At 36.5% G+C, this 11782-nt stretch overlaps 1 protein-coding gene across 1 annotated transcript; it reads left to right on the plus strand.

Annotated features, from left to right (window-relative positions):
• Positions 1–3684: 3684 nt before the first annotated feature.
• Positions 3685–5391, plus strand: LOC117317509. The gene has a single exon (XM_033872324.1). The coding sequence runs from the start codon at positions 3685–3687 to the stop codon at positions 5389–5391; it is 1707 nt and encodes a 568-aa protein (XP_033728215.1).
• The last annotated feature ends 6391 nt before the right edge of the window (positions 5392–11782 follow it).

An 11782-nucleotide genomic window follows, 5' to 3' on the forward strand; every position in this document is an offset into this window, starting at 1 on the left:
TTGTCTTTGTTTCTTAGTTTACTTGGGACAGCTAAGTTAAAATGCAGTGATGCATTTCGACCATCGGCGACCTCATGTCACTAGTATAAAAGTAACTAATATTGGACTAATAGTATCTTAAGATAGAGGGCCGGGTAGTTTGTTCAAATGGATAATCTTGACCAAAAGGTCACAGGTGTAAATTGTCTTAAATAAGACTTCTTTTGATTAACTTAGAGGCTCAGATCAATAATATGTTGACCGATAGCATGCTGCGATGAAGAATGAGTTCTGCCTACTTTTAAACTCAAAGGGTCAAACTGTGCCAAACTCTCCAAATTTTCTCTGATAATTTAAAACAACCAAGTCGCAATTCGAAGGAGTGTGGTATTTGGCGACTAAATTATTGTGAACACTATATAAGTTTGGGAAGCTAACATCAACCGACTGATACAACGTACAAGTGATTTACTTACATGACTGAAATAAGCTGCGGCGTACAATTGACCCTGATTGGATCCCTGTCGGTAAATATTCCACACACACACAAGGGGTATTTGCAAATAAAAGTGGTCAGAATTGGCAACATAAGGTTTCAGGGAAAACTTAGGCAGATTGGGAATATTGATGAAACTAGGGTACACATGAAACACATATAAACAAACACCGCAACATATTCGTGCAATTCATGTTTTTAAAATATAATTATATAGTGCAAATTAATATGTTTAACGAGTTATCTGTAACTGATTCACTGTATATCTTACAACACTCTAAATCGGGTTCATTTAGCAATTTAAATTTGAACAATTTATTAACACAATAATAACGTGAATGCAGAGGAGATCACACGTCAATGTTATTAGGCTAAAAAATTGAATGAGCTAAAGACAAATTATAAACCGGTTAACTTACCATGGCTATATATATAGGTAAGCAATTTAATCTTATAATGACTTGCCTTCAATATAAACTATCCGCGTCCCCAGGTAAAACTCGTACTAGCGTAAAATTGTGATTTTTACCTTGGACGAGGAAAAGAAGAAATCACAAATGTATGTTTGTGTGCAGTGCGGTTTAAAAAAATGTTCCGCCTTTAAAAAAAATACCCCCCGATTGTCTGTTTACTTCAATATGAAGTTATTTAACTTGAGCTGTTAAAGTACATTCACCCAAGCATACAGCACATATACCCTATACCAGGATGTATCTTTTAATAGAACTCTTACGTCAGACTTCTACATTTTCACAAGTTAACTTAATATACCGTATGGAAAAGAAAGTAGTTTTGAATCAATGTAACGATCTATTGTGCTGATACTATTTATATAAATTTCAGTTGAATAATGAAATAGAGTATACTATCTGACGTTGTAGATTGGAGAAGAAATAGCGGTAAAAAATCTTTTGTAGATTAACTAATTTTGGTATCACTTTAGATAGGGATTTCCAAAATCGAACACGTGTGTGTTACAGTGTGTCATCATCAATGTCACCATTATAATTGATAAAGAATCTTTGTCATTGCACTAGCACCTTTATTTCCAGGATATTACTCAGACTTCATATATTAACCAGGTATGAGAATATCCCAAATTAGTTCTTGTTTCTAAGTGTCATGTTCAAGGTTACTATAAAAAGAAAAATTTTCCATCATTATTGCGATAAAGTTGATAGTGCGATTGCTTGATACTGTTGGATGAGAACAAGATTTACCAGTTTACCAGAATTTATCATGCAATTAGTCAATAATATACCTACCCATACCAAGTAAAGCCTATCGTATAGTAAGCCAATAATAACCCATCCCTTCCATTAACAGTTTATCATGCAATAAGCCAAAAATAAACACATCCATACCAATTAACGTTTATATTGCAATAAGCCAATGACAAACCCATCCATACCGGTTAAAGTTTAGCATGCAATAAGCCAATGACAAACCCATCCATACCGGTTAAAGTTTAACATGCAATAAGCCAATGACAAACCCATCCATACCGGTTAAACAATAAGCCAATGACAAACCCATCCATACCGGTTAAAGTTTAACATGCAATAAGCCAATGACAAACCCATCCATACCGGTTAAAGTTTAACATGCAATAAGCCAATGATAAAACCATCCATACCGGTTAAACAATAAGCCAATGACAAACCCATCCATACGGTTAAAGTTTAACATGCAATAAGCCAATGACAAACTCATCCATACGGTTAAAGTTTAACATGCAATAAGCCTATGATAAAACCATCCATACCGGTTAAAGTTTAACATGCAATAAGCCAATGACAAACCCATCCATACCGGTTAAAGTTTAACATGCAATAAGCCTATGATAAAACCATCCATACCAGTAACAGGTCATCAGGCAATAAGAATAAACCCTTCCATACTAATTAAAGTTTATCATGCAATAAGCCAAAAATAAAACCACACATACTTATTACAGTTCAGTGAAAATGATAATAAGTTATGTTATTTTAATGTCTTGCAATAACCATCAACTAACACCACATCCGAATTTTCCCATAATTTACATGTTGTTCCCTCTTGGCTTATTGGAGGTAAATAACGACATGTATACCTATCTGTAGAGTGAATATGTATCGTTTGCGAGGCCTTGGTAAACTGTGCAAATTTGACAATTATGATACTAAAGAAACATGTACATCTATGCATTCAATTGTTTGTAATAAAGAGTAAATATTTAAAACTCACACTCTTTTTGTTTATAGGATTTAATCTGGGTTAGGGTTGGTTAATGCCGAGGTACATTCCTTCCATCATCGAACTGTTTATACGTCTACAACGCCCTTTTCTCAATAGCATAAAAATCTATTAACTAAAGGGATCTTTGTAGTAGAGAGTTTGTCCAAATGATCTTGGCCTAAGTTTGAATTAACGTTATAACTGTATTGTATTACACAATTATAACCTTTCGATAAGGTCGGTGTATGGTTTTATCAATCTGAAAATTTTTTCGATCGAGGACGAAAATTATATATTTTGTGATATTATTCTATTATCAAAAGTACTTTGTGATACTTATAAAATAAAACATGTACTTAATTAAACAGCATCAATCTTATTAAGCTTACTTTTAGTACGCCCGAATTTTCAAAGCAATGCAAAAATGTAACTGTAATAAATTATCACATACTTTTGTAACAGCATTTTATGATCAAAAACAGATTGTGGTATTATGTACATAATTTCCTATCTGATCTGTATTTTGTTTTATACAGTGTTATTATGTCATATGTAGTGATAGGCGTGACCTGTTAATGCGTCTCTCTACCGAATATATACCATGTACCCGGGACGTGTCTAAAAATAAACTGTATCTTCTAAAACACATTCCCGTCAGCTTAAACACATACTTAGGCATAGGAATTTTGATAACTTTAAAGACAACATAAATTGAGAAAATGCTTCTAAACTTCAACAGAGTGTCAAAACAGAGTGAAATACATGACATTTTAGATTACAGAAGAAATATCAGTAATAAATTTTGTATACTGTATACATCTGTATACTGACTAGGAATAGTAGACTCTGTATAGGTTTTTTCGATTAAATCTTCCTTGTCTATATATGTAACAACAGTATTACTGCATTCTTTATTCAAAATGGGTGCTTCGTGGGGACATCAGAACGTTTTACACTAGTGTTAAGCTTTTTATAATAGGAAAACGGACAAAATGGCCTGTCCCATGCACGAAAATCCGAAGATAATGGTATGTAAACCGTGTAAAACTGCTGTGTGTGATGTTTGTATAGAAACCGATCATAATGGACACCAACTCCAAACACTGAAAAGAGCGGCCGAGAATGTTATTGGGGATCTAAAGAAATCTGTTGAAATTCAAGATTATATCAAAATTGAAAAAGAATTCGAGCATATTTCAGCAAAATGTCAAACAGAAAAGGAGCATGTAGTCAGAACGAAACAAGAACTTCTTGACAGACGAGATCAGATCAAACAAGTACTGGATCACGTGACAGAAAAAGCTGTAAACAAACTGGAACAACGCAACAACTTTCTGTTTGAGGAATTAGAAAAAGTGAAAAATAATGCAGAAGAAAACTGTAAAGCCATTCGAGATTTTAAAGATGATGTGCAAAGGCTTACTACCTCACACATGTACCTTGATGTTTTGGAAAAAGGATGGAAAATGAACCCCCCGGAAATTTCTCCATTGAAATATCCGAATGTATCCTCACTCATTTTCACACCTGGTATACCAGTAGAAGAAACTAACATAGAAATGTTGTTTGGTCAGATTGACCACCAGGATTTGGATTCCACGTTCCACAATGAAGGCACAACTTCCTCCTCAGAGATAGGACACTTTGATAGCAATATGTTTTCAACATCCGACATCTGTTCTGCTGACCTGTTTGGAGAGGGGCCTGAGGGAGACTCGCCACACTTATTTCGTGAAAGTGACGAGTCTACACAACTCAAATCGCATACAAACATTCAAAGGCTCAAATGTGATGTAACACTAGCTTATCAACGTTCTTTTGAACATGATTCTACAGTACGGGTTATGAAACCAACAACAGGAGGAAAATGTTGGATCAGCCATTATGGTGGAAAATCAATTGACCTGATAGATAGAAATGGTGACGTAATCGAGGTTATACCCGATGAGACAGAGGACGTTAGTGACGTGTTCTGTTCCCCTGTGAAAAACCTAATCTTGATGGCGCACTGCAAACAAAAGTGTATCAAACGTGTAACGATCAAAGAAAATAAAAACAAAGGGAAAACCAGCTTTGCAACTTCTCCTTGGGCTCGCACAAAGCCATTGAGGCCTTATTGCTTGTGTATGGCACCAAATGGTGACATCATTGTCGCACTTACCGACAAAAAGTCCTGGTCAAAAGAACCCGATTCCACCTCAGTACTGGTCAGGTACAACAGAAATGGGAAGGAACTAGCTAGAGTTGAAAAGGATGGACATGATCAAGACTTGTTCGTTTGTCCTTTCAAGATTAGCACAAACACTACAGGTTCAGTGGCTGTTGTGAATTTTACTAAAGAGAGACTAGGGGCTAGTCATTTGGTGCTGTTAGATAACAATCTCAATCTGACACACCGATATATTGCCCACGGAGTCACTCTTCCTGCTGAAGATCCACTACCTGAACTAACTGGAAAGTTAGCGATTACTGACGTGTTGTTCAATCACCAGAATCTCATACTAATCAGTGAGGGATACTCAAGAACAGTACAGCTGTTAGATCCTATGTGTAACCTACTGAAGGTTTTGCTTACAGACCTCCAGTACCGACCCTCTTCTCTGGCTCTACATCCCGAGGGAGATCTCTGGATCTGGTTACACGGAGGAAAAGTACAAGTTTACAAACACACTATTGATTTCTTAGCTGAGGAAACGTAACAATTCAAAACCTTCTGAGACTAACATTGACCACAAACAGGGTTATCCAAGAATCACCGTGATTCTGTTTGTGTTTTTTTGTATTTTTGTTTGTTTGTTTGTTTCTTTTTTTTTTTGTTTCTTTTTTTTTTTTTTGTTTAACGTCCTTATCAACAGCCAGGGTCATTTAAATACGTGCCAGGTTTTGGAGGTGGAGGAAAGGCCGGAGTACCCGGAGAAAAACCACCTACCTACGCTCAGTACCAGGCAACTGCTCGACGTGGGTTTCGAACTCGCGCCCCAGAGGTTGAGGGCTAGTGATAAAGTGTCGAGACACCTTAACCATTCGACTCCCACGGTCCCCTGTGTTTTTGTATCTGAGTATCAACATTTGTTTTAGGCAGATTGAATATTTAATATCTGTATATTCATTAGAGAATAACAGATTGAATATGTAATATCTGTATATTCATTAGAGAATAACAGATTGAATATTTAATATCTGTATATTCATTAGAGAATAACAAAATCTGTCTAAGGCTTTTCTTCATGACAGAGGGATTTTGTTACGTATTATAGGGATGTAACTAGGGTATAATGATAGTCTTTCATTGTCAGAAATCGTATTATATGCAATGTAGGAACGCTATTTTAAAAGTACATTGAAAAATGTTGTTTGTTAATAATGTAATATAAGAATGACAAGTAGAATAGGAATTGTATTGTGATGTGTTTTATTGCAAGTTATTTTGTAAGATGTTTATTGTGATAATTGTTTTGTGTTAGTATTATCGTGTAAAAATGATATTGTGGTTGTATTGTATCGTAAGGATGATATTGTGGTAGTATTGTATTGTAAGGATGCTATTGTGGTGTATTGTATTGTACGGATGATATTGTGGTAGTATTGTAATGTAAGAATGATATTGTGGTAGTATTGTATTGTAAGGATGATATTGCGGTAGTATTGTATTGTAAGGATGATATTGTGGTAGTATTGTAATGTAAGAATGATATTGTGGTAGTATTGTAATGTAAGAATGATATTGTGGTAGTATTGTATTGTAAGGATGATATTGCGGTAGTATTGTAATGTAAGGATGATATTGTGGTTGTATTGTATTGTAAGGGTGATATTTTGGTAGTATTGTATTGTAAGGATGATATTGTGGTAGTATTGTATTGTGAGGGTGATATTGTGGTAGTATTGTATTGTAAGGGTGATATTGTGGTAGTATTGTATTGTAAGGGTGATATTGTGGTGGTATTGTATTGTGAGGGTGATATTGTGGTAGTATTGTATTGTAAGGGTGATATTGTGGTAGTATTGTATTGCAAGGATGATATTGTGGTAGTATTGTATTGTAAGGGTGAAATTGTGGTAGTATTGTATTGTAAGGATGATATTGTGGTGTATTGTATTGTAAGGATGATATTGGTAGGTGATATTGTGGTAGTATTGTATTGTAAGGATGATATTGTGGTAGTATTGTATTGTAAGGGTGAAATTGTGGTAGTATTGTATTGTAAAGGTGAAATTGTGGTAGTATTGTATTGCAAGGATGATATTGTGGTAGTATTGTATTGTGAGGGTGATATTGTGGTAGTATTGTATTGTAAGGGTGATATTGTGGTAGTATTGTATTGTAAGAATGATATTGTGATGTATTGTATTGTACGGGTGATATTTTGGTAGTATTGTATTGTAAGGATGATATTGTGGTAGTATTGTATTGTAAGAATGATATTGTGGTAATATTGTATTGTAAGGATGATATTGTGGTTGTATTGTATTGTAAGGATGATATTGTTGTAGTATTGTATTGTAATGTGATATTGTGGTAGTATTGTATTGTAATGTGATATTGTGGTAGTATTGTATTGTAAGGATGATATTGTGGTAGTATTGTATTGTAAGGATGATATTGTGGTAGTATTGTATTGTAAGGGTGATATTGATACCTAGGGAGCCGATAGTGGTTTCTGCTTATCGAAACTACTAACAAGTCTTGTATTAAATTTTGACGATATTTTTATACAATATGTCCCGTTATTTTGCCTATATTATTGCTAATATTTGAGATATCCTGTCCTTGCATAAAGATATAGTGTTAAAGTTACCAAGGTCAAGATCAAGGTCACAATTACTACTTATATAGAATCGTTCTCGTGGCTTTAACGAATTCATTTTTTTACGAATTTTGATCAAATTTCATGAATTGGTCAAGAATTGGAATACCCCGAAAGAGTTTTAGGGAGCCAATGTAAACGAAAAGTTTATCTTAAGTATTTTGTCACCGTTCTGGCGTCCTCATACTTTGATATTTTGGGGAAATGTCGGCGTCTATGGACAAGCCACGATAATTATTGGTGATGAAATATTCTCATCGTCCTCGGTGACAATGTAATGATTTCTTTCATCCGATGATAGGTTTCGAGTTATGACGGAATTCTTCCAGGCCACATTAACTTTAATGCAAATAGCCTCCATGGCGTCTAATCCCGGTCATTGTCTATAAACCTGTGTAATCAGGATATCTGTATAAACCGGAGTTTACATAGGTATCACTACATACATGTCTACGTCACCAAAACCGTGTAGTTTTGATATCTGTATAAACCGGACCATAGACTGGTCGCACTGCATACATGTCTACGTCACCAAAACCGTGTAGTTTTGATATCTGTATAAACCGGACCATAGACTGGTCACACTGTATACTAGTCTACGTCACCAAAACCTGCGTAATATGGATACCTGTACAAACCGGACCTTAAATAGTCACAGATTTTTTTTTATTTCAAGGTTCTAAATCTGTGCAATCCGGACATACATTTTTTTGTTTCTTGGTTCTAAACCTGTGCTATCCGGACCTACAGTTTTTCTTGGTTCTAAAACTGTGCAATCCGGACCTACAGTTTTTTGTTTCTTGGTTCTAAACCTGTGCAATCCGGACCTATAGTATTTTGTTTCTTGGTTCTAAATCTGTGCAATCCGGACCTGCAGGTTTTTTGTTTCTTGGTTCTAAACCTGTGGAATCCGGACCTACAGTTTTTCTTGGTTCTAAACCTGTGCAATCCGGACCTACTGGTTTTTGTTTCTTGGTTCTAAACCTGTGCAATCCGGACCTACAGGTTTTTCTTGGTTCTAAACCTGTGCGATCAGGACCTACAGGTTTTTTGTTTCTTGGTTCTAAACCTGTGCAATGCGGACCTACAGGTTTTTTGTTTCTTGGTTCTAAACCTGTGCAATCCGGACCTACAGTTTTTTCTTGGTTCTAAACCCGTGCAATCCGAACCTACAGTTTTGTTCTTGGTTCTAAACCTGTGCAAAGCGGACCTACAGTTTTTTTCTTGGTTCTAAACCTTTGCAATCCGGACACCTGTACAAACAAAGCCGTAATACAATGTATCTCACACTGTGCTATATATAATTCTTAGTCATTAGACCTGTTTAATCTGGATACCTTATAGAAACCGGACATTTACTTCGACTACTGTAAATTCTAGCGCTTTTACCACTGGAAGCATTCCGCTAATAGCACTTTCTATATAGTGTTCTCTTATAAGATAATGTTGGTAAATTCTAGCGCGTTTACCACTCGCAGCATTCCGCTAATAGCACTTTCTATATAGTGTTCAATATAAGATAATGTTGGTAAATTCTAGCGCGTTTAGCACTGGAAGCATTCCGCTAAATTATAATTGTGCTAATAGCACTGGTGCACCAATTACTAGTAATCGGTACGCTAAGCTGTTGAAATAAGGAAATGCGCTAAAGTTATAGCACGCCAAATAAAATAGTTTATACTATGTTATCTAAATATAACGGAAGTGGGTACAGTATGTATTTTAACCCTAGACCCTGGATATCTAAATATAACGGAGTGGGTACAGTATGTGTTGTAACCCTAGACCTTGGATATCTAAATATAACGGAGTGGGTACAGTATGTGTTGTAACCCTAGATCTTGGATATCTAGATATAACGGAGTGTGTACAGTATGTGTTGTAACCCTAGACCTTGGATATCTAAATATAACGGAGTGGGTACAGTATGTGTTGTAACCCTAGACCTTGGATATCTAAATATAACGGAGTGGGTACAGTATGTGTTGTAACCCTAGACCTTGGATATCTAAATATAACGGAGTGTGTACAGTATGTGTTGTAACCCTAGACCCTGGATATCTAAATATAACGGAGTGTGTACAGTATGTGTTGTAACCCTAGACTTTGGTATCTAAATATAACGGAGTGGGTACAGTATGTATTGTAACCCAAGCCCTTGGATATCTAAATATAACGGAGTGGGTACAGTATGTGTTGTAACCCTAGACCTTGGTATCTAAATATAACGGAGTGTGTACAGTATGTATTGTAACCCTAGACATTGGATATCTAAATATAACGGAGTGGGTACAGTATGTGTTGTAACCCTAGACCTTGGTATCTAAATATAACGGAGTGTGTACAGCAGTGTTGTAACCCTAGCCCTTGGATATCTAAATATAACGGAGTGGGTACAGTATGTGTTGTAACCCTAGCCCTAGGATATCTAGATATAACGGAGTGGGTACAGTATGTGTTGTAACCCTAGACCTAGGATATCTAAATATAACGGAATGGGTACAGTATGTGTTGTAATCCTAGACCGTGGATATCTAAATATAACGGAGTGGGTACAGTATGTGTTGTAACCCTAGACCTTGGATATCTAAATATAACGGAGTGGGTACAGTATGTGTTGTAACCCTAGCCCTTGGATATCTAAATATAACGGAGTGGGTACAGTATGTGTTGTAACCCTAGACCTTGGATATCTAAATATAACGGAGTGGGTACAGTATGTGTTGTAACCCTAGACCTTGGATATCTAAATATAACGGAGTGTGTACAGTATGTGTTGTAACCCTAGCCCTTGGATATCTAAATATAACGGAGTGGGTACAGTATGTGTTGTAACCCTAGACCTTGGATATCTAAATATAACGGAGTGGGTACAGTATGTGTTGTAACCCTAGACCTTGGATATCTAAATATAACGGAGTGGGTACAGTATGTGTTGTAACCCTAGACCTTGGATATCTAAATATAACGGAGTGGGTACAGTATGTGTTGTAACCCTAGACCTTGGATATCTAAATATAACGGAGTGGGTACAGTATGTGTTGTAACCCTAGACCTTGGATATCTAAATATAACGGAGTGGGTACAGTATGTGTTGTAACCCTAGACCCTGGATATCTAAATATAACGGAGTGGGTACAGTATGTGTTGTAACCCTAGACCTTGGATATCTAAATATAACGGAGTGGGTACAGTATGTGTTGTAACCCTAGACCTTGGATATCTAAATATAACGGAGTGTGTACAGTATGTGTTGTAACCCTAGACCTTGGATATCTAAATATAACGGAGTGGGTACAGTATGTGTTGTAACCCTAGACCTTGGATATCTAATATAACGGAGTGGGTACAGTATGTGTTGTAACCCTAGACCTTGGATATCTAAATATAACGGAGTGGGTACAGTATGTGTTGTAACCCTAGACCTTGGATATCTAAATATAACGGAGTGGGTACAGTATGTGTTGTAACCCTAGACCTTAGGATATCTAAATATAACGGAGTGGGTACAGTATGTGTTGTAACCCTAGACCCTGGATATCTAAATATAACGGAGTGGGTACAGTATGTGTTGTAACCCTAGACCCTGGATATCTAAATATAACGGAGTGTGTACAGTATGTGTTGTAACCCTAGACCTTGGATATCTAAATATAACGCAGTGGGTACAGTATGTGTTGTAACCCTAGACCTTGGATATCTAAATATAACGGAGTGGGTACAGTATGTGTTGTAACCCTAGACCTTGGATATCTAAATATAACGGAGTGAGTACAGTATGTGTTGTAACCCTAGACCTTGGATATCTAAATATAACGGAGTGGGTACAGCAGTGTTGTAACCCTAGACCTTGGATTAGTTCCTGCTAACTCCGTTGTTGTATGTATCGCTGTCTAAAACACATAATTATCACCAAAAGTCATGTCTTACATTCCCGCCATTAAAGTGGCTGTCAGTTAACAATCAAGTTGATACAACCCGTGTTTCCAGAGTCTGTCCGACCTTCGCCCCGCCCTCCCAATCGAGTGTCGACATTATCGCTCCATGTGACGTTACACAGACTGGAGATTAAATATAGAGCGTACCTCGATAATTACAAGGTACCGGGTCATTCCTCTTTAATCACCGTCCAACCCCCAACTAGGGACTTGTGTAGGTCTAATACAGTGGAATTTACACCCCGTCCGTTACCGACCTCCATAAACACTATATTTATCTATCCGTATATATGTGTTAAAAGTTTGCACCAAGTCATATCACATGAGGGGAGTTGGTATATGAA

The sequence above is a fragment of the Pecten maximus genome, chromosome 19 (assembly GCF_902652985.1).
Source record: "Pecten maximus chromosome 19, xPecMax1.1, whole genome shotgun sequence".
Classification (NCBI taxonomy): Eukaryota; Metazoa; Mollusca; class Bivalvia; order Pectinida; family Pectinidae; genus Pecten; species Pecten maximus.